Source organism: Achroia grisella, unplaced genomic scaffold, assembly GCF_030625045.1.
Source record: "Achroia grisella isolate CSIRO2021 unplaced genomic scaffold, CSIRO_AGI_Agris_v1 utg241, whole genome shotgun sequence".
Taxonomy (NCBI): Eukaryota; Metazoa; Arthropoda; class Insecta; order Lepidoptera; family Pyralidae; genus Achroia; species Achroia grisella.
In genome coordinates this window covers 263,466-287,622 of record NW_026712734.1, presented here as the reverse complement: position 1 = coordinate 287,622, position 24,157 = coordinate 263,466, and the positions used below count along the sequence as shown (strand labels likewise).

Sequence of the window (24,157 nt, the reverse complement as noted above, 5' to 3'; positions counted from 1 at the left end):
GATAAAGTTTAGTTAGTGCGTTTGTAAGAAAATATAGTTTTCGATGAAATAGTACTGAAATTGGACAAAATGCAGAATTAATTTATTAATAAACAATTTATAAGCGTTCATTATAAATTTCTGAGTGTGTTGTATGAATATTTTTGAAAATAATTTTATTATTTTTATATTTATGTCTGTAGTTGTGAATTATTAATTATAAATTGTTCGAAATATTCCGAAAATGTATTAAATATTTTATAAGTTCAATAAAGGTGGATCTCCCACATTTGTTGATTTTGGTGAATAGTTTATTTCTACTTCTCGTAATCTAGAATTTCACATCGAATGTATAGCTTGAGTAATAAAATGGGGCATATTCGGTGCACAAATTTTTTTTACCCTACATTTACAGTTTCTGGTCTATTCTTCTAGTTCTTCCTAATAGCCCAAGAGCCCACGACTGCCAGACATACGTCATTTTAGTAAACGTGAAAGTTCTTGTATGTGTGTCCCCAACACAGGTAAGAACGATCCCCAAACATGAAACCTGGATCGTGGTTCCTTTGGCAGGTACCAGATAACAAAGGTGTAAAAAAAAATCATATCAAATTCGTTATTTTAAGAAACTCTATATTTTCATATATTGTTCGTAGCATTATCATAACTTGCGCTGCTCATTGCCAGACACTTAGTGTGGTTCCAACCCCCCGCCGGACCCCCCTAAACTATACTATTTTAGAAATAAACTTACGTCATTTTAATAAAGCTAAACTTTATATATATTATTGAGAGAACTATTAAACTGAGTTTCCTAAATTGCCAGACAGTTTTCTTGGTTCCTTATCCTACCAGACTCATTGAAACCGTATATTGGGTAACAATGGTGTATACAATTTCATATCAAATTCGTTATTTTAAGATGCTCCATTTTTTCACATATTGCTCGTAACAGTATTATAACTTGCTCTGCTCGTTTCCAGACCCTTAGTGTGGTTCCAACCCCCGCCGGACCCCCCTAAACTATACTATTTTAGAAATAAACTTACGTCATTTTAATAAAGCTGAAATTTATATATATTATAGAGAGTTCTCTCAAACTGAGTTTCCTAATTTGCCAGACAGTTTTCTTGGTTCCTTATCCTACCAGACTCATTGAAACCGTATATTGGGTAACAACGGTGTATACAATTTCATATCAAATTCGTTATTTTAAGATGCTCCATTTTTTCACATATTGCTCGTAACAGTATTATAACTTGCTCTGCTCGTTGCCAGACCCTTAATGTGGTTCCAACCCCCGCCGGACCCCCCTAAACTATACTATTTTAGAAATAAACTTACGTCATTTTAATAAAGCTGAACTTTATATATATTATTGACAGTTCTCTCAAACTGAGTTTCCTAAATTGCCAGACAGTTTTCTTGGTTCCTTATCCTACCAGACTCATTGAAACCGTATATTGGGTAACAACGGTGTATACAATTGCATATCAAATTCGTTATTTTAAGCTCTATTTTTTCACCTATTGCTTTTGTTACCTGTACTATAATTTGATACGAAATTGTATACACCGTTGTTACTCAATATACGGTTTCAATGAGTCTGGTAGGATGAAGAACCAAGAAAACTGAAGTCAGACCTTACCTTATCCTAAGTTATAAGAAGAAATGATATTTTATATTGTTATAACTACATTTCAGGACAGACCATTGAACTTGGCACCCATTTAGATCTCACCTCTATTGTCATAGAAGTCAACAATCAAGGCATATATCATAATATTTAACTCGGCTATTATTTTACATTTATGTTTTTGATGGAATTACTTCTTTCTAGGGTCCATATGTGATTATGGGTAGCAAGAGGATTGAATGCCGCAACAATGGGCTTCAATTATTACAGACATCTCTATTTAATTAATTTCAGGATTTTTTATTTTCGACATTTTAAGAATTATACTGCATTTTGTGTTGGAATTATCTTGATAACATAGTGGTCTAAGTAGCCTGTGATATTTATCCATGTGTTTACTTTTTACACTATTAGCTTGGACCATTTTTGAGAGAAAAGAACCTTGCCACATACTGAACAAATCACATACAGCAAACTTGGTCTATAAGTTTCTACCATTGGAGTAATGCAAGCTACATTCTACCACCTATGGATTCAAACTCATATTAATTTTCATACTAAGCTTACATTAGTTAGTACAAAACATAGTAACCCTACTAAGAATAAAAACAATAATTGTATACTTATTGTTGTATATTGAAAAAAAATATTTTTTTTTAATAAAAATATAATGAACTAATAATCAAATATCTCTTTTGTGTTTTTTCGGCTGTTTTGAGCTTGATTCAGGCTGTTTTATATCTGAGTCTAATATTTTACTTTGTCTTTTAGTCTTACTTTTCTCTGAGGTACTCGTGTCACTGTCAACTTTTTTTGATTTTTTTGGATTAGACTTGTTATTTGTCTGGTCTGTGTATTTTTCTGGAGAAAGGGAGTTAATTTTTGGTTTTTGTTTGCTTTTAATACCATTGTTTTGAATATTTTTAGAAGTCTCTGGTAATCCATCACCAATTTGCCTCTGATGGTAAGGTTTAGTTTTATCAAAGTTGACATGCGTCACATTTATTCCCTGAGCTGGCTTTGATTCATAATCTTCATCATCACCATCAGGTTCAAACTGTATTGACCTGAAACAAACATTGGAATGGTACACAAGCCAAGAATGGACATTCTAGAGACCTAAGGTGTCATATCCCAAACTTTCACTGCCATTCAATGGAAACATACGTTTAGAAAAAATACTGCTTGGCAGCTAAAATAGCTGGCTCAAAAAGATACTACCTACACCGACGAGTTTTTACAAAGTCTATTTTGTTAAATAGTTATAAATTTCAATATTACAAGTTTCATATTTTATTTTATATTTGCATAATATAAGTATATAAAGCTTATTAACTTATTTAGATATTGTCTTTAGAAATAACAAAATGATTAGTGCAAAACTGCATATTGAATTGACAATCCACTGACAGTGGTCCATGCCTTTGTTAATTTTATATATCTCCATTAAAATTAATTACAATTTTCATTTATTAACATTTTATGGTTTACCACCCTATATATTTATATATAGTTATGTATATATATAACAATTATATATATCCTCAGTGGTTTAGAACACCATTTTACTTCCAACGGTCACAAATTTGATTACAGTCAACCCTCCTATAACGCGGTACTCTCAGAACGCGGTTTCCATATAACGCGGAGCTGAAATTGCGACAGCCCTCCTATAACGCGGTACTCTTACAGCGCGGTTTCCGTTCAACAACGTCCCATCAGTTCTTTCCGTGCACCCAATGAATGGTTTTAACTGGATATGTTTATATCAGCGTGGTTCACGAGTGGGGCTCCTCATGCGCTATCTTCCACTTCTATTAACTAAATAGTTTCGCATCGACAGCGTGCCATGCGTGTGTGTGTCTAACGAAACTGTAACATGAAAGATATATATGTGATCTTTTGACTACATTGTCGCGTGAACTATAGAAAAACTACGTTCTGCTTATGTCTTAGCCGCTTAAAACCAATGTGAAGATCAACCAAGTGAGGAAGACATTTTGCCCATTAAAAGAAGGCGAGTTAGGCGACTCATATCTGACAGTGAGGATGAGTGTTGAAAGATTACATCATTTTACAAAAGTCTTTCTTTTGTTTTTGTTGGAAAACAGTTTTTTAGTTTAGTTTTTGTTTCATTTTTTTCATCATTTCCTTATTTTTATTGAATTGAAGAGTTCATACTCTTCAATTCAATAAAAATAATTTATAATTTATCTTGTCTTTTGTATTTATTGGTCTCCATATAACGCGGTACGAATGATGTGATTTGTACTTATTCTGAGTCTCTTGTAGCGCGGTTTCCATACAACGCGGTAGACGGTTTCCATAGAACGCGCTACGAATTAGCTTGGTTTGTACGGTTAAATCCGAGTTTCTTATAGCGCGGTTTCCATACAACGCGGTATGCACTCACCGCGTTATAGGAGGGTTGACTGTACTCTCATGATGCAAACATTTGTAGTCATAAGTATGATTATTTGTATTGTCTGAGTGTTTTCTGAATAGAATAGATTTAAAAAAAAACTTTATATTTGTAACAATAGTCTAGTGCCTAAAACATCTAATTGTAGTTTTAAAAATAGACTTAAATGAAAAATTATGCCTTATATAATATTACCCTTCATCCAATTCTCCTCTAATGTAAGGCAGTGCTCCATATAGATCTAATACTACTACTCGGAATATGATCTGTTGACCCTCCTGAACAGACTCTCCTATCCACTTATTTCCAGGTTCTTCTGTTGGTCTGGGTATAACAACATTGAATACTCTGTAATAATATTATATTAATTTATTATATTGCTAGCTGTTACCCATGTGTGCTAGTAGTGCATTAGTATGCTATGAAACAATCTAAGATGTAACTACTAAGTTTTTTTCAAATGCATCCAGTATTTAGCATAATTGAACTATCACTCTACCTGGATATTAAAAAGATGACCAATTAATTATCCATATTAAGGTATAATAGTATAATAATAGTATTTACAGGTTTGTTAGGTTGATTTTATAAAGTTGAAAGTTTATACAACATCAATCAATCATTACACAGCTAATAATATTGCAAAATAGAATGGATTATTGTTATTACCTGTGTACAAGTATTCCTAAGTGAGTGGGACTCTTTTTATTAACAATTCCTTTTAAAGTAGCTCCAACATGAGGCCGAAAAATAAAATAGTCAGCTTGAACTTGGAAATGAATATCCGCATTGTCATTTCTTATTGAACCAACATTTTGTAGAATCTTTAAATTTTTATAACTTAATAAAATTCCATTAAACCTGAAATAAATATAACTTAATAATTTATGGCAATAGCCATTAAAATTACAAAGAAAATACATAAGATAATTATACAACTGCCAATTACATACTCTTTATCGTATTTTCCAATTTTGTAATCTAGCAAATTTTTAATAGATTCTTTTAAATTTCCAAGACACCACGGCTGCAGTGCTAGATTCTGAGTAACTTTTTTTTCAATAACACATGAGTTTTTATCGTTTCCCAGTTTCCGTAATTCTTTAAGATCAAATTTAATAATCGTGGACATCTTTAAAGCATTTACAAATTTTATTAAAAATAGAATACATTAGAAATCTTAAGGCCAAAATTAAATTAAACAAACAAGTTAAATAAATGACAGAATAAAATCTGATCAATGGTCACTGAGACATATCTAAGCCTGACTGACTTTGATATTTGACAGTTATGACATCAGTAACCTAAAATATTACTGGTATTTATACGTTGATGAAATAGTAAAAATCTATTTGGAGTATCTATTGATTTTGTATTTTCCTTTGGTAAAAAGTCAAATATAATTTAGTCATCTAGTTGTGAATATTCATTTTTAGGCGCTTAAATGAGCTATAGTAATGATACGACGACTTTCTGAGCAAGTAATCACTATGGCTGTTAGCAGATAGAAGTACTCTGTGATGTGCTCTTAGTTTGTTAATTTCGAAGGAAATTAGGTTATAATTTGCTGAGATTTTTAGAAATTCTGTTTAATTCAAGTTTAATTTTGCAGATTAATGTATGCACATTGAAAATGAGTAATGTAATTAATTATTTACCTATCATAAAATATCCATTGTATATTATAAGGTGACTTTTTTTAAATCTTATTGTATTTTTCTAACCTTTAGTATATTATATTGTTGTATATTGTATGAAATAAAGTGAAGTGACATTAAGCAACTATTAATAATCATAGGCGTCTGTGTATGTATTTATTTGATACCTTGTTTATTGGTAACTGTAATTTTAAACTTCCTTTTCAGACCATGGACAGAGTTACAAAAACGTTACTTAGGAAGACCTACAAGCTTTCCTGATTACTTTCAAAATCCTGTGTTTAGGAAGGAAGATCAAGCTAAATTAATAGAAAACTCTGAGCTATCAAAGCTAGCGGTAGTGCCTGTGAGACCACCAGCGGCTTACGAAACATCTTCAGTATACCATGATCCTCTTGTCCAGTATGAAAAATTAATTGTCGTTATTCATTCATTGTTCATCTGATCATGTAAAATGTTTAGATAGAAGTACTAATAATAATAACAACCCTGTACAACTCATACAGCACTGTCTGGTCCCAAACTAAGCAAAACATTACACAAATGTGAACTAAGTAAACAACAGAAACAAATACTTATATACATTTTTATTAAATATATAAGTAATGTTCATAGAAAACATTCAAACCAATATAAACATGTAATCATGAGCAGGATACTCATGAATACAAATGTTTGTACTGTGAGAGGAATCAAACCCACCTCTAAAGCTGTCAAATAAAACAAACATATTTATTGAGGTTTTACACAGAACAGTATTCTCCCTGGTTGTGTATACCACTATTCAATATTCAACATAAATATTGATTACCTGCGTCAAATTTTGTGTAGTAATGGTTTTGTTACGAGTAATTGATAGGTATTAATATTTTCTAATTTGATGATATCTGATAAGTATTTTAAAAAGTTCATAGATGGTACATGAAATTAAGAGATGTTAATCATATGCTTACTTTGCTTACATTTTAAGACAAAAGTATCTTTGCACCAACACAATTGAATTTATTTTAAGTATATTGAAAAATATAAAAAAATAGTCGTTAGGTAAACCAATACCATTTATTTATCTACTAAAAGGTTGGCTGGAACAGAAATTTAGCAAATGAAAAAAGTTTGGAATAGAAAATATTTTTAAATTACATAAATAATGCATGAGAGGTTCTAATATAGAGAATAGTTGGTGAGCAAGAGCCTAATTTTGAGAATCATTTTCTCTCACCCAAAAACTTCTAAAATGATAGTTGTGATATAACACTTAAGATATTGAAAATCAGTTGTGTTTCCAAGGGTAAGTGGTAGTGAGGAGGAGACACAAATAAACAATTTTTGTACTTTTACATTTTTACAGTTTAACAAGTTAAGTTAACTGGTGTTCTACTTACTTCATGGAAAAATTTAGGTCATAAAGGCAAAAACAACTTAATAGTGCCATTAATTTTTCTACAACTCCATCTAGGGAGCACTGACTATATTAACACTTGACTGTCAGGGCAATACCATTAGTAATAAAAAAAATCTAGTGTTAAATATGAACTTGATTTAATCACTGTATATTATTAGAAACTCTAAAAAAAGGAAGATCAAGCAAAACTCAGAAAAATCACTAGAGAGTAGAATCACACTCATTAGAGTTTCTAATCAAATCTAAAATTTAAAGTTATCATCAAATAACTTAAAATAAAAGTTCAAGGAATAATAAAATATTTACTTCTTTCTTTCTTGTATTTGAATTATAATAATTATTAAAATTATATTTTCTCTTCTATTTTTATAACAGAAAACTTATTAAATACTGACATGCAAGGAAAAAAAAAAGTTAGCCTTTGTTTTTTTTCCAGAATCCATTTATTGATATATTCCAAGTTTATTCATAGCTGCACAATAATGGCCATTTAACACACTGTGACATAACTCTCAATTGGTAGTCAATGTTACAACAACTACAGGAGTGAGAATTGACATGAACTTCAAAGTTATGGTGCTCTAGCTTTATTTATATAAAAAAAATGTTGGCAAGGGCCTTCCTCCTCAACTCACTCTTGGCTTCATAATATAATTTATAAGTTTTCAATTGGAAAGGTTTTTTTAGGAAATATTCACAAATTCACAATGACTTATTGCTGGCTTGCATGCTAGAATGAATGTTGAAAAACCAAACTGCACAATAAATATGGAACAGAATGTTCAAAGGGAAAGATAGTTAGTACTTAGTGATAAATTATAATGTTACTTTACAGGAAAGTGATCAACCATGTGATGGAAATGGGAAAAAAGAAATTGGCTAGAGAACTTGTTGAAAAAGCGTTTGAAAATATTAAAAGAAAACAAATAGAGCGGTACCATTTAGCGAGTACACCAGAGCAGAAAGCTAATATAATTTTAGATCCCAAATCAGTGTTGCATAGAGCCATAGATAACTCAAAACCATTGTTACAATTGTTACCAATAAAGAGAGGTGGTATTACTTACCAGGTTAGTATTTATGAATTTGAAATATCATATTATAAATTTTACTTGTTGATAAAATAGAGAATAAAGTCAAATCTATTATGTAATGCTATGACAAGATTTTATTTGATTGAATTACTTAATCAGACATACTTTGATTAAGTAATTCAATCAAATAAAATGTATTTTTTTTCAATAGTATCAAATAAATTCAATAAATAAATATCAAATAACATTAATCATAAAATGGCAATAAATTAATAATGTATTACAAAAAGTGTAATAGTATATTTCATTTTTGTGTTATAGGTACCAGGGCCTATTACAGAAAAACGCTCTCTATTTTTGGCAATAAAATGGTTACTGGAAGCAACAAATGAAAAAGACAGAACTATCCATTTCCCAGAGCAATTTGCAAGGGAACTGCTGGATGCAGCAAGTAACACAGGGAAAGTTGTTAAGCGGAAGCAGGATTTACATCGCCAGTGTGAGGCTAACAGAGCATATGCACATTATAGATGGCAGTAGTTGTATAATATACATTGATTGTTAAAACAAAATAACATAACATAGACCTATAGAATCAATTAAATGTACGCATAGCTAGTTTTATTTAAAGTAATTAGAAAGTTAACTGATATTATGTTGCTACTATTGTCGAGTGTATTATAATAGTAATTTAAAATTATGCCGAGTTATTCATTTATATAAGAATGCCAAATCTCATCTGTCAGTGTAAGGATAGTATGTATGTACCTATCACGTCAGAAGGTCGTACCCCGTCAGGTGTATGACCTTCTGACCTCTACGGAAAATACTTCGAATACTCATATTAGATACATAACAAAACTACTAGAGAGCGAATCAAACCTGTACACTTAAAATTTCCAACACAGATTTTTATATTCCTTGTTGTAAAATAAGTAAGAAGAAGTAAGTAGTAAGAAACGTATAGTACATATATCGATTAATGGGCACACCTAGTGTGACAACCTAAAAAAGGCCATTTTTGGGAATTAAAAACAAAAAAAAACTAGTGAATCCATCTATTTAAAATTTTGGGTATATTTATTATACATGTTTTGAGAATACACAGTAAAATTTTTGAAATAAAATATTAAATATTTTTGAAATGACACGCGATCTCCGGCGGCGCCAAAAAAAGGTCCTCCACTGCTGGAGTGATTGCAGCCCTCTCCGTTGATAAAACCTAAAAAAAAAAATTCTTGTTAAAGTAAAACATATTGTCTGTACGATGTGACCCACGGGCGAACAAAAAAATCAAAAATTGACAAAATGGCGGCATGTCGAAAAAAAAAGTTAGATTTTTCCCAAAATTTCGGTCGTTTTTGTCCTGCCAAAATTTGATTTTTGATCAGATCAAAAAACTGGAGGGTCATCGTATGGAGAACTATATAGAGGAGATTGTCTCCGAGTAATCACTCCAGCAAATTCGAAAAATGCTGTTTCGAGAAAAACGCGTTTAAAGATAAAATGATCGTTTTCACTGTTATAAATGGATTAAAATCATACTTACGGCTAATCTGCTATTCCAGCCCCATATAATTCACCTTCCTCTTCCACAAAAAGTGCTTGTTGAGCTGAAGAAGCTCTTCTTCGAGATGATCGACCCTCTTTTGAACAAGCCCGTTGGCGATGATCAGCGATTCGTAGTCTCGTCTCATCCTTAAGAGCCGTATAATCTCTTGCTGCAGGTCCAACTTTTACTCCCATTACATTAAATATCTTTAAAATTGAGGAGTAACCGTCATTGAATATTGAAGTTGCAAAAAAATTTGCTAATTCAATAGTTTTCAATCCATTATGATGGTGCTTTGGTGAAAAGTGCCAAAGTAAACCGTTGTAACTTTCATTATTGTTTTGAGTATTACTACCTTTGCATCTATCAAGCAACAAAAACCGGAATCGTATTACAAGGGTTGGAAGAGACGGCAGACTCCGAACAATAGCTCAGGTATATCCCGTAGCCAATGCAACTATCTAACTGCCGAGCGGCTACTCTTTTAAATGGCTTTAACTCAAAAACTATTTAAGATATCGATTTGAAATTTTAGTATGTTATTTTTAAAGGTATAACCTATCGTAAAAAAAATCGATTATTTGAAAATTTCACACTAGGTGTGCCCCTTAATATTTCTAACTCTCGGGTGATGAAAACACCAATGGTAAACAAAATTACATAGAGAGAGAGAGATAGGTGGTAGTTGCCACATTGCATTTGAATATTCTCAGCGAAATTGGGGCATTCAAATGCGTTCTCCAAAACGTCAACAATTAACAATACCTCTAGATTAGAGGAAGGGATTGTTTCAAGTAAGAAACTGTTACAATTTCTGCTTATAATAAAATTAAAAGGTATTAATCAAGACAAAACGATTTGTCTACAACTCGCAGGGGTCGGTACACACCACCTTCTCTACTATCTATTATTCATTTATTCATTTATTTATTCATTTATTCATTTATTTATTGCTATTACATGTTGTAACAAAATTGGTCTTAATTTACTAAAGTATAGAATCAAACATGAACCCTGAAAGGGCACAGCAATCACATTAATAAATCTTATATAAACTACATAATTAAATTTTTACATTATATATATGTATCGTTGATTAGTATAAAAAAAAAAAAAAAAAAAAAATCATCACTACATTAAAACAAACAGGCACAAACACAACTAACTTTTTTCCTTGAAAAATTCCTGTAGCGCATAATAACTCTTTGCGATTAAATATTTTTTTAGAGCTATTTTAAACTTTTTAGAATCATCCTCACCTTTTAAGTTAATTGGTATTTTATTGTAAATTTTTATTGACATTGCGTAAGGGCCAGAATGGAATAACTGTAGCTTCGAGAATGGTCTTGCTAATCTACATTGCGGTCGCAATGCCTGAGGGCGGGTATATTGTGGAAATAGGTGCATATTACATTTAACAAAATGACACGCTTCTAATATGTACATTGACGGTAAAGTTAAAATTTTATATTTAATAAAGTATGGTTTGCAAGTTTCCCTGTTATCTATGTTAGCAATTATTCTGAGACATCGTTTTTGCAATTTAAAAAGATCAATCACGTTTGTACTATTACCCCACATCAATATGCCGTACTGGAGCAAAGAGTGGGCATATGCATAATAGGCGCACATGGCTGTCTTGGTATCAGAAGATATCTTTAGTTGGTGTAGTGCATAAGTAAATCTAGACAGCTTGGTAGCCACACTCTGCACATGCGCTTTCCAATTAATATTCGAATCTACATTTACACCTAATAGTGAATATTTCTCTACGCAATCTATTTTAATATTATTGAAAGAGTAGTTAATTTGCAGCGGGTTCTTTTGGAATGGACGGAAAACCATTAATTTAGTTTTATTAAAATTTACTTTTAAGTTGTGTGAGTGTAACCAGCTCACTATTTTTAACATACTACCATCCAGTGTACTTTGTAGGTTTAGGTTATTTTTACAGGAAACAACAACAGAAACGTCATCTGCAAACAATGTGCAGGGGCTGTCTATCACTTCAGGCAAATCATTTATGAATATTAAAAACAATATACATCCGAGGACGCTTCCTTGAGGTATTGAATTTATTAATTTTGAATGTTGAGATCTTACTGTTTTTATTTTTCCAGTTTGATTATTTACATGGTCTATTTGTACATATTGGGATCGATTTGTGAGATAAGAGGTAAACCATTTATAAGCGGGACCTCTTACTCCTATGTTGTATAATTTTTTCAATAACGTTTTGTATTGGACGCAGTCATAAGCCTTACTCATATCGAGCAAAATGCCTACGGCATATTCTTTGTTGTTTATGATATTAATTATTTCGTTAATATACTTGAAGACTGCTAATGAAGTTGACCGATTTTTCCTAAAACCATACTGATGCTCGCTGAAGATATTGTATTTTTCGCAAAATGAATATAGACGGTCACACATTGCAGTTTCAAATATTTTTGAAAACGTTGGTAACAAAGAAATGGGACGATAATTATTTATATCTAATTTTTCGCCTTTTTTATAAATTGGTTTGATTAGGAGATTTTCAGAGGGTCTGGGACTATACCTTCTGTAAATGACTGGTTAATAAGTAAGGTTAAAATAGGCGTCAATTCTTCAGCACATTTTTTAATTAAGACAGGTGGAAACTCATCGTAGCCATAGCTACGCTTATTTTTTAGTTTTTTTATAATAGTTTGAATTTCTTTTAAGTCCACCGGTTTGAGATACATAGAGTTTTCGATGGTGCTACTCATACATTTATTTAATTGTAATGGCTGACTTTGGTTTACATTATCATTTCCAATAGAAGCAAAAAACTGATTAAATGAGTTTGCTATTTTTGTGGGATTGTCTGTGATATTATTTTCAATTTTTAATTTTATATTTTTTTTAATATTTCGAATACTTTTATTTGTATTTTCCTTAACTATAGACCACATTGTTTTAATTTTATTTTCAGATTTATTTATTCTTTGAATATTTTGAAACTTTTTGATAATTTAACTGATTTTTTCAAAATTTTTTCATATTGTTTGTAATTTTGATTTAAAATAGGACTATCAATTTTACAAATAAATTTTTTTAGCAAACGTTTATTTTTACATGATGTTTTTATTCCTTTCGTTAACCAAGATTTATTTTTCTTATTTTTAGTTGCTATTGTAATTTTGGGTATACATTTATTTAATATTTCCTGTAATGTTTCTATAAATATACTATAATTTTGATGTATATTTTTATTTATATCGATTATTTTGTTCCATTTAACATTACTTAGTTCAAATTTAAATTTTTGTATATTTTTTTCATTGAATATCCTTTTATCTTTAACATTACTTAGTTCAAATTTAAATTTTTGTATATTTTTTTCATTGAATATCCTATTATAGTCTCTTTATTCCACTATTACAATAAATAATCGCCGACGATAGAATTTCAGGTCAAAACTGTCCTCTACTGAACTAAACTCAAACTAATTAAATATAAAAATTAGACAGTAATAAAGAGTTAAAAAGTAGGTTACAGACCCGTAACACTGCTGAGCCATGTTTATAAGTTGTTTTCGAGAGTCATCACGAATCGTCTCGCGCGCAGTTTTGACGACTTCCAGCATCCCGAACAAGCCGGGTTCCGAAAAGGCTTCAGTACCATAGACCACATTCATACGCCGCGGCAGGTAATTCAGAAGACCGAAGAATACAACCTGCCACCTGTCAGGCAAGGCGATGTCATATCGCCAAAGCTGTTTACCGCTGCGTTGGAAGATGTCTTCAAGTTTTTGGACTGGAGTGGGCTGGGCATCAATATTAACGGCGAGTACATCAATCACCTTCGATTTGCCGACGATATCGTGGTCATGGCTGAGACTCTGGAAGACCTTAGCAAAATGCTCGAAGACCTCAGTAGAATCTCACAAGGAGTAGGTCTTAAGATGAACATAGACAAGACGAAAATTATGTCAAACGCCCTACGACATGGGCGTTTGATGCTGCTCCCGTAAAAATCGGGGATTCTACATTCGAAATTGTCGATCACTACGTATACTTAGGGCAAACTATCCAGCTAGGTAGATCCAATTTCGAGAAAGAGGTCAATCGTCGAATCCAACTCGGATTCGTTTCGGTTCGGAGCGTTCGGGAAGCTCCGATATATCTTTTCGTCCAAATTTCCGCAGTGTCTCAAGACGAAGGTCTACGACCAATGTGTGTTGCCAGTGATGACTTACGGCACAGAGACGTGGTCGCTAACTATGGGCCCCATGAACAAGCTCAGAGTCACTCAGAGGGCAATGGAGAGGGCTATGCTCGGAGTTACTCTGCGTGATCGAATCAGAAATGAGGAGATCCGCAGAAGAACCAGAGTGACCGGCATAGCCCGAAGAATTGCGACTTTGAAGTGGCAATGGGCAGGGCACATAGCTCGTAGGACAGATGGCCGTTGGGGCAGTAAAGTCCTCGAGTGGCGACTACGGACTGGAAGACGCAGCGTGGGAAGGCCTCCAGCAAGGTGGACCGACGTTACGAAAAGAGGGATTATTTTAGCAACAGTCATTTGCTACATTACATTACAATACTGGGCCCATTGTTAGGAACATTGGCCCTACAGCAACGCCAGATAGACCCCCAGGCCAAACCATTGAAAATAATGGCTATAATTAAATATTTAAACATAAAATGTTTATTGAAAACTTAAAGGTAATATTCGCACCTGACATATAGTCGATATTAAATTGATTGAAAATAACATGAGATGTCTCATCACTCAACGTATGTAATTCGAAACATATGAGTACTCACTCACTTATCGTAAATTCTTGGTTCTGTGATAAATATGTATCATAATTGTATAGTACCTACCTACACAAATTGACACATACATAAACTGATATTTTTGATTTGGATTGATAAAGGTGTTCGCCTAAATATGTACTTAAATAATGTATTTGTATATTTATATATCAGTATGCAAAGGGTATTAGGTAGGTGTAGAACACCTATACTACCTAATACCTACCTACATTGTTAATTAATATATATGAAATACTAGCTGATCTCGCAAGCGTTGTTTTGCCATATAAATTAAAATCGCTATTAAAAAATAAGGGATGCTGAAAGAAGGGTGAAAATTTAGGGATGTATGTATTTTTTAATGCCACTATAGTTAAAATTAAAAATAATATTTCAAAATATATATTAGGGATCGAAGGCACATTTCCTCTACTACTACTACTACGTGATTAAAGGCTTTATTTAGGGACTCAACGTAACTAGGTACATAATATTCTAAACAATGCTCTCTGAAACAGTCAATAGATGGCGCTTCTGCGAGAGAAAACGACAAAACTTACAAAGTTTTCGTATCTCGCAACAATTGTTTCGACTTCCTCCGAAAGTCTTCTTCAGGGTGAGTACGGCACATTGCTGTACAAGGTTTGGTTACATCTACGAGTATCCGCCAACAATAGAAGGGTAACACAATAATAGAGAATATGCTGCGAAAATAAACTATGATCCAGTGGAACTAGCCATGGGATGAAATTCTGTTTCTGAATGAACCCGTGGGCTAATTATGTAACTTCGTTCGCAACGATTTTCGTATGTAACGTAGTGAAAATGACGTCATCTGTCAATAATGCGATCATATAGACGCCATTTGACGCTGTCAACTAGCATTGCAACGTAAACGCAACTTTACATATCGATAAAAATTATTTCTATCGAATGTCGATTTAGTAACCTCGTTGCAACGTCACGTAATCGCTATTTTGCCGAAATGACAGCGTGGAATTGAAACGGTTTTTACATTATGAGAAACAATTTAGAAGGTGTTTCTTTTGGTTACAATCTTTAAAATATCAGCATTAGCAGCATTATTTATCTTGTTTTGGTAATTTTCAGTATTACATATATTTTTATTATATTAAATATTACGTAGAAAGTCGTGAAAAGGTTTTAAATTTATTAAAATGGGAAAATTGTCACGACTCACAACACGACATCAGTGTTGCCAATTCGATATTTTATTTTCGTCCCAAATCACATAGAATGTTGTATTAACTAGAGTAAATGTTTAATATAAAATTAGGGTTGATTATGATATTAATATAATTAAAAAACTATTTCAATGAATACGGTGCTCTGTGAACGGAATACAACGTTTATGATGCTCTGTGATTTGTTTAAAGTAAATAAATTTATTTGTTTAAAGTTTTTACAATTATGTACAAATTTAAAAAGATGTGCCCATATCATTTTAAATTTATATGGATACCTACGTACTTACCTAGGTATCTATAGCAGAAAAGAAAATTTAATTTGTAGGTTAGATTAATATTATTAATGATTATAAATAGTTTGTATAAAATATGCTTTTATATTCAAAATTATTAACCTTATTTTTTCATTAGAATAGAATAGACTTTCTTTATTTTATTTTATTAAATGTCTATTAATAAAATTAAAATAAAAGAACAAGTGAACGCTGCAGTATATTTTGTAATTTTTGAACGCAATAAAAATTGTTTCAAATCAACCAACTAGTGTAACAACCCAATAAATTAAAATGTATCCCTCTAAAGGTATAAGCTATCTAATGTACTGACTTTTTAAATTGGTCGGATTAACAATATTCCGCTGCAACTTCATAGTAGTGTTTTATCGATAGAAATGATTTATGTTGCGGTCATTCGACCTTACTTGATCGCATTTTTTAAATTGAAATGATTTCATATTGCATCACAACTTCAACAGAAACAATTTCATATCGTGTTACATAATTAGCCCACCGGTTGGACGGTAAAAACCTTACTCACTAAAATAATTAAGAGCTTAAGGCAAAATAGATCTTGTAGCGTTGTCTAGAATAAGAGCCAGTCTGTAAGATAAAAGCATGCTTAAAGACCCCAATCCTTTTGCGACAAATCACACAGATGCACTTAACACTGAACATGATAGGCGCGGACAGACTGAAATACAAAAGCACAGGAATTTTCTTATTGCTAAAAATTGACGAAAGAACGTATTCAATGAAGACGTGCAAATCGTTTTTTCTGAAAATCCCTGCCACACTGTTAGTTCACTGAAGAACTTATCGCTTCCATTTATGTTAACCAAAGGCAAATAACCAATCATGAGAATGAAATGAAAAGAATCTCGTGATTTTATGAAAGTTCAATTTTGATTCCGCGAAGTGGCCGAGCAGCAAGAATCAACTTGGATATGCTTACCATTGTTGAACAAGAACTAGTGGAGTATACCGAATGGAGCCAGATGACGCTACCAACTATCCAATGTAATTCCTTGATTCTCTGAGTGCTACTGGACTTCGATCACATAAAATTAAGAAAAAAAAATGGCGTCGCTATGAATTTGTTACGAAATTCACGCCTTCCAAAATTATGCAACGGGACTAAACTATATTATAATATATTATATACTTCACAATACATTTATGAAAATCTCATGTATACACGGAAGAACTTAGAGAGTTTTAAAAAACTCAAAGACTGTACAAGTAGAAACTTACGCAATATAAATAAGCTTATTTTACCTAAATGCCGTCTGCACAAAATCAGTAATTCATTCTATGGTAATTGCATAAGATTTTATAATACACTGCCAGAATCTGCATTAAATCTGACAAAGAGGCAATTCAAATCGTATATTAAACAATTTTTATGTAAGAAAGCCTATTACAGGATAGACGAATTCATAGATGACAACATATCAAGTAAAAATTAGTTTATTAGCATACAACGTTATAATTTAATTTTCTCATTGCTTTCTTGATTGATTTTAGAAATATGAAAGCGTAGCGGTTTTTGTATTGATTGCCGCATGCATTCTTATGTAAAATGTGAATATAATAACTATCAGATGGCAATTGTAAGTAGCTTTGACGTGGTCTAGTGTTTTGAGTAGTCATGCTCACTAAAATGTCCAGACTTGTGGCGGCGTGGTGGGCCGGGTCATTGGGCTCCCTAAAATATGGTCGAGCGCAGTGATGGCTGGCTCATCCGTCATACTCGTGAACGGGTACTGCTTGTAGGGACTGGTCTGCTCTAATCACTATGACTGATTTCCTCTTATTAATTGTTTAACCAGTTGGTTATATATTCAATATTTTTTCTATTTCAGTATTTAATTGAATTAGTGCTAATTGGTAGTTTGTATTCACACACTTAAACTAAAAAATCTAAAGTAACAATAAAGTTATTTATAAGAGCAACTCGCAAGTTTCTTGCTCGTTCTTCTTGTGATGAGACAGCTTTCCGAACGAGCGGTAGATTAAAAAAAATGTAATGACTATTCAAATGTGCTTCAATGTAAGTGTTATGAAACCTCTTTTTAGTTTAATTTTTATATTTAAAAAGTAATATATTATAAAATTTTGAAAGTTAGTTCCTAAGATTATTGCAGTGACATTATATTTTTCTTTCGGAATTTCCTAAAATATTTTATTTCTATATATAAATCCATTCGTCCTATGTACCTGCTGTCCCAGAACCTATTATCATATATCATATATCACAACATCATCGAATTATCCAATCCATCACATTATGGCGACCGTGAGCGAAATGGACCAGGTACAACTACAAAGGAAAGCTAAAAAAATAGAAGAATATCTAGACAAAAAAGATAAAGTTGGTATGTCTTCGGAGATAATAAATATTACTAAGATTTTCGACGAGCTAACGTTACTACAAAATAGATTGATGGATCTATGGTTGAATATGGAACAGCGAGACGAGAATTTTTTTGATAAGGATCTAGAATCTTCAGAAGCTTACAATAGTCAATTCTATTTATTGAAGCACAAGGTCAGTGAATATTGTAGTCATACCGTATCCCGCTCTTCGGCATCTGACACTGTAGTAAAAGCGGATAGTGAGGGTGGAGAGACTTCTCAAAGACATCGTCGCCACTTTCGCCTTCCCAAACTCCAGCTGGCAGGATTTAACGGAGAGATAAAAAGCTGGATACCCTTCTGGACTCAGTTTAAGAAGATTGACGCTGATAGTGACATAGACGACGAAGATAAATTTCAATATCTCTTGCAAAGTATTGAGACAGGTTGTAGTGCCAGAGATCTAGTGGAAAGTTTTCCTCCGTCGGCCGAAAACTACCCTAAGGTGATACAGCAGCTCAAACAAAGGTATGCAAAAGACGAACTTATAATTGAACATTATGTTAGAGAGTTATTAAAATTAACTATTGTTCAAAGGAAAGATAACTGTAAGATGTCCACTCGTACTCTATATGATAAGTTAATGACACAAATTCTAGCTTTAGAGTCTCTTGGTGTTACGCAAGACAAATATGCCGCCTTTTTATTTCCAATGGTGGAGTCAGCGCTGCCAGAAGACATATTGCGAGCATGGAATAGGTATCAAATAAACGTCACTACTGATGATAAAGGTAAAAGTCAGTTGACACAATTGTTACATTTTGTTCGTAATGAAGTAGAATCTGAAGAAAAATTAATTTATCACGAGGAGGCTTTGCAAACGTGGATTCAGTAATTCCTTCTGCCAGTTTTTTAACTACATCTATAAGGATATAGAAGGGAATAAAGAAAAAACTATTGCACTCTATAGGAATAAAGAAAAACTATTGCACATACCAATAATGAAATAAGAGAATGTGTGTGGTGTGCAAAATCAACGCATAATAGTTCGGAATGCAAGACACCGATCAAATGGAATTTAGAGGAGCGAAAAGATTTTCTAAAAAAAAGAATTCCTGTCTGATATGTCTTATAACTGGACATCATGCGAAGAAATGTAGGAAATATCCTAAATACGTCATCTGTGAGAAGAGACATTACCCAATTATGTGCGTAGAATTACAAAAGTCAACAAAAAAGAGTGAAGATGAAAAGTCAATGCTCAAACAGTCGACAAAACAGAGTACTGTTCTATTGCAAACCGTCAAGTTACATTTATTTCACGAAGATCAAGTTGTTACAGTAAGAGCTCTACTAGATTCAGGTGCTCAACGCTTTTTTATTAGATCTGATGTAATTGACAAACTAAAGATTGTACCTACAGGCAATGAACACCTAAGGCACAATTTATTCGGAGGGGTCTGTAAAAGTCTTGATAACAAATATAAACTACAAATAGAGGCACTCGAGCAAAAGACAATATGCGATAATTTGCCAAAGGTGAAACCAGGTATACTTTTGTCACAACTACAAGCAAAAGGTATAAATATTACTGATTGTGTTGATGAAGTGACTGAGATTTCTTTACTAATTGGTTCTGATGTTTTAGGTTCGCTGTACACTGGGCGATCAGAACATGTGAGTGATAATTTAGTGGTAATCGAGACGAAATTCGGTTGGGTAATTCAGGGACCTACTTCCGGTATGTATTCTATTTTTACTTCAGTACACGCTTGTTCATTTGATATTGATGACTTGTGGAAACTAGAATCCATAGGTATTAAAGATGAGGCGCAAGTAAAAAGTATTAGGAAACGCGAGGAAGAAGTCGAGAATTTCTTTCGAGAAAGTATAGTCAGAAATGATGAGGATAGGTACGAAATTAAATTACCATGGAATGATACAGCTGATTTATTATCTCCTAATTATAATTTAGCTTTAAAACGTCTTCATTCAACTACCAATAAACTCAATAAATTAGGCTTATTGACAGCTTATGATGAAGTATTTGGAGAATGGTTAGATAGTAATATAATTGAAGAAGTTGTAGATGATAATCCGCAAATTGGCCATTATTTACCTCATCAGGTCGTTGTTAAAGACTCTAGCCTTACCACGAGAATTCGTCCGGTATTCGATGCGTCTGCAATTACTAAAGAAGGTGTTTGTCTTAATGCTTGTCTCGAAAAAGGAAGTAATCTTATAGAATTAATACCCAAATTACTTATTCAATTTAGGAAGGGCGCTATAGGTATTACTGCCGATATAAAGAAGGCTTTCCTACAATCTATTCACCCAGATGACCGTAAATTTCTCAAATTTTTGTGGTGGAATAATCCCGGTAGCGCAGATAGAAAACTAAAAGTTTTTAGGCATCGTCGCGTAGTATTTGGTGTTACGACAAGCCCTTACCTCCTGTCAGCTACAATACTGTACCATCTTGAGAAATACGAATGTGAAATGGCCAGTCTATTGAAGAATAGTTTTTATGTTGATAACTGCATTGTTAGTGTGAATAATGAAGTCGAAATGGAGAAATTTATCATCGAAGCTTTAAATATTATGAATGAAGGTAAGTTTGAGTTACGTTTACTGGTCCTACTCTAGATATAAATCAAACAGACACTTCTGTGTTAGGAGTAACTTGGAATTCACAAACAGACGAATTGTATTGTAAAGTTCCATTTCTAAAACAAATTGATAAAAAACTTACTAAACGAGTACTATTATCGATGGCTCAGAGCATTTTTGATCCAATCGGGTTTCTTTGTCCTACTACACTGATACCAAAATTGTTAATACAAAAGTGTTGGGAAAGGACAATGGACTGGGATAAGGAACTTACTCTCGAATTAGAAAAGTCTGCAAAAGAATGGCTCCAACAAGTATCATCAATTGAGAAATGTCGCATTCCACGAAGATTGAGCAAGTGTAACCTGTCTGATTGTAACAATACCATTCATACCTTCAGTGACGCAAGTCAATATGCTTATTCTGGTTGTGTCTTCTTGAGGTCAGAATATGCTGGTGTAGTAACAGTGCAACTTGTGCTTGCTAAAGCGAGGGTTACACCAGTAAAGCCCATCACTATGCCAAGACTGGAACTTATTGCAGCCTTATTAGCTACTCGATTATGTACAGAAGCAAAATATGCATTGCAATTAAACTGTAAAGAGTACTATTGGACTGATTCCAGCATTGTGTTAGCATGGATTAGACGGGGAATTGGTCTTAATGTTTTTGTGCACAATAGAATTAAAGAGATTACAGATAGGAGTCACGTAGATGATTGGCATCATGTGCCTGGTGAACTCAATCCAGCTGATCTTCCATCGAGGGGTTGTAATGCTGAAAATCTTTTTAAAAGTCGTTGGTGGGAAGGTCCAGATTGGCTTAAGAAATCCCAAGAACTTTGGCCTTATTGTGAAGTTCCTCCTGATGAAAGTGAAGTTAATAAAGAAATAAAGAAAACATGTTTAACTGTCCAGGAAGTTTATAGATTTACTGACAGATTTCTTTATTTTGGAAAATACTCAAAAATTGTTAGAACTGTAGCATGGTGTTTAAGATTTAATAAATACGATTGTAATAGACAGAATAAGAAGGATATTACTGCAGAAGAGTATGAAAAAGCAGAAAATCGGTTATTATGTTTAATACAAAGAGAGACATATGGAGATATCAATGAAGTGAAAACAAGACTTAAGTTGGATATATTTAAAGACAGTAAGAATATTATTCGTGTAAAAACAAGATTAACACTAAGTGGTGATACAGAAGACTTCGTAACTCCGATGTTATTGCCTGGAACAAATTCAATAGTGAAGCGACTTGTTCATCGGAGCCATGTTCTTGGTCTTCATGCTGGAACTCAAACTCTAATTAATATATTAAGGGAAGAATATTGGATAGTTGGTATTAGAAAATTAGCAAAAACTGTCGTACGTGAATGCATTATATGTAAACGGCATAACGTTAAAGCTTGTACTGTACCTTTAGCCCCGTTACCTGCTGACCGCGTAACATGTAGAGTACCCTTTGAAGTAACAGGAGTTGATCTAGCAGGACCGCTATATCTTAAATCAGGTGATAAGTGCTGGATAGTAGTATTTACTTGTGCTACTTACCGAGCCTTACATCTGGAATTATGTTCTTCACTTAGTACAGAAGAGTTCCTTTTATCCTTAAAGCGCTTCATTGCTAGAAGAGGTAGGCCCAGAATCATATATAGTGACAATGGCACTAATTTTCGAGGGACGAACAATATCTTATCGACTGTTAATTGGGATGACGTTTCTTCCAAAATATCAATCCAAAAAATATCATGGCACTTTATTCCACCTCAAGCGCCATGGTGGGGTGGATGGTGGGAGCGTATGGTTCGTACTATAACAGAAATTTTGAGGAGAGTTTTAGGCAAAGCTGCTCTGTTAGAAAAAAATTGTTTACTGTACTTTGCGAAACAGAAGCTGTCATTAATTCACGTCCTCTAACTTATATAGTAAATAGTACTGAAAATTTTAAAGCTCTCACTCCAGCTATGTTTCTTAAGGTAGGCAATACTTCTACGTTTGATTTAAACCAAGTTAAATCACCTAACCTTACTACTCGTTATAGTTATATCGAAAAAATTAATACAGATCTACAACAAAGATTTCGATCAGAATATTTATCTTTACTAGTACAAAAGAACACTAAAAACGAGAACAATCTCCAACCTGGGGATATCGTGCTTATAGGTTCAGATGATTTGAAGCGCGTTAACTGGCCTTTAGGTCTCATTTTAGAGATATGTTTAGGTGTTGATAATGTCGGTAGGGTAGCACGTGTTAAAACAGCAAAGGGTGAACGTGTTCGTGCACTGCAACGTTTATTTCCTTTAGAGTTATCGAGGTTAGAGAGTATTCAGTTTCCACAGTCATCAGGGTCAAATGATAAAGTCGCAGATCCCGCTCTTGAGCCCGACAATCTTTTGAACAAAGACAACACATTCTGGTCGTCCTGTGAAACTGCCTCGACGTCTAAACCTGTGATTTATTTTTATTTTATTGTTGTTCTTTAGCATTGCGCACACGCAAGGTGGGGTGTATGTTATGAAACCTCTTTTTAGTTTAATTTTTATATTTAAAAAGTAATGTATTATAAAATTATTATTGCAAAAAAGTGACATTATATTTTTCTTTCGGAATTTCCTAAAATATTTTATTTCTATATATAAATCCATTCGTCCTATGTACCTGCTGTCCCAGAACCTATTATCATATATCATATATCACAACATCATCGAATTATCCAATCCATCACATTAAGTTTATTTGAATAAATGATTTTCTTTTCTATTCTATTCTATTCTATTCTATAAATTACTTCTCTGATTTTGATGGGGTGTGGTTTCTGCGAGAGATGTTTTACACCCTAACTTCCATTAATTCAGAATAATTACCCCTTCCGTTTCAAACGTATACAGTTTCCAGTGAGTTTGTGTTACGCGTTATGACAATTAACAAAACCCAAGGGCAGATGCTGCGTATTGTCATAGGGACATAGATATCAGTTTCAGCGCTATCTTGCACAGCCAGCTCCATGTAGCTTTTTCCCGTGTAAGTCAGCCAACCTAATCAGGAGGTTAAAATATTAATCGAAGGAATAACAAATACCACGCGGACAAAGTTGCGGGTATCAGCTAGTACTTAGTAAAAGCAAACAGCAAGCATATGTTATATATCTAGTAGATTGATATATCAATCGCAGTTTATCGTACATATCTATTTAAAAATATAATTATTATTATCACTGATGATGATCAATGT

General features: G+C 33.0%; 3 protein-coding genes across 4 annotated transcripts; 2 read left to right on the top strand and 1 right to left on the bottom strand.

The window, feature by feature from the left end:
- Positions 1-1,679: 1,679 nt before the first annotated feature.
- On the bottom strand, positions 1,680-5,294 carry LOC131842570 (DNA-directed RNA polymerase I subunit RPA43). Of its 2 annotated transcripts, none has more exons than XM_059191143.1 (4): positions 4,991-5,294; positions 4,707-4,913; positions 4,233-4,385; positions 1,680-2,682 (listed from the first exon to the last, which is right to left on the bottom strand). In XM_059191143.1, the coding sequence occupies exons 1-4, from the start codon at positions 5,167-5,169 to the stop codon at positions 2,298-2,300; spliced, it is 924 nt and encodes a 307-aa protein (XP_059047126.1). In that variant the 5' UTR covers positions 5,170-5,294; the 3' UTR covers positions 1,680-2,297. The 2 variants fall into 2 exon arrangements, with proteins under 2 accessions (XP_059047126.1, XP_059047127.1); XM_059191144.1 differs by having other exon boundaries at positions 1,682-2,682; positions 4,707-4,898.
- Positions 5,295-5,411: 117 nt separating this feature from the next.
- LOC131842542 (small ribosomal subunit protein uS7m) lies at positions 5,412-8,833 on the top strand. The gene is made up of 4 exons (XM_059191113.1): positions 5,412-5,726; positions 5,903-6,097; positions 7,933-8,167; positions 8,453-8,833. Exons 1-4 carry the CDS (start codon positions 5,671-5,673, stop codon positions 8,669-8,671), a joined length of 705 nt encoding a protein of 234 aa, XP_059047096.1. The 5' UTR covers positions 5,412-5,670; the 3' UTR covers positions 8,672-8,833.
- Positions 8,834-19,361: 10,528 nt separating this feature from the next.
- Positions 19,362-23,409, top strand: LOC131842620 (uncharacterized). Its single transcript, XM_059191198.1, has 3 exons — positions 19,362-20,919; positions 20,985-22,776; positions 22,965-23,409. The coding sequence occupies exons 1-3, from the start codon at positions 19,362-19,364 to the stop codon at positions 23,407-23,409; spliced, it is 3,795 nt and encodes a 1,264-aa protein (XP_059047181.1).
- Positions 23,410-24,157: the final 748 nt, after the last annotated feature.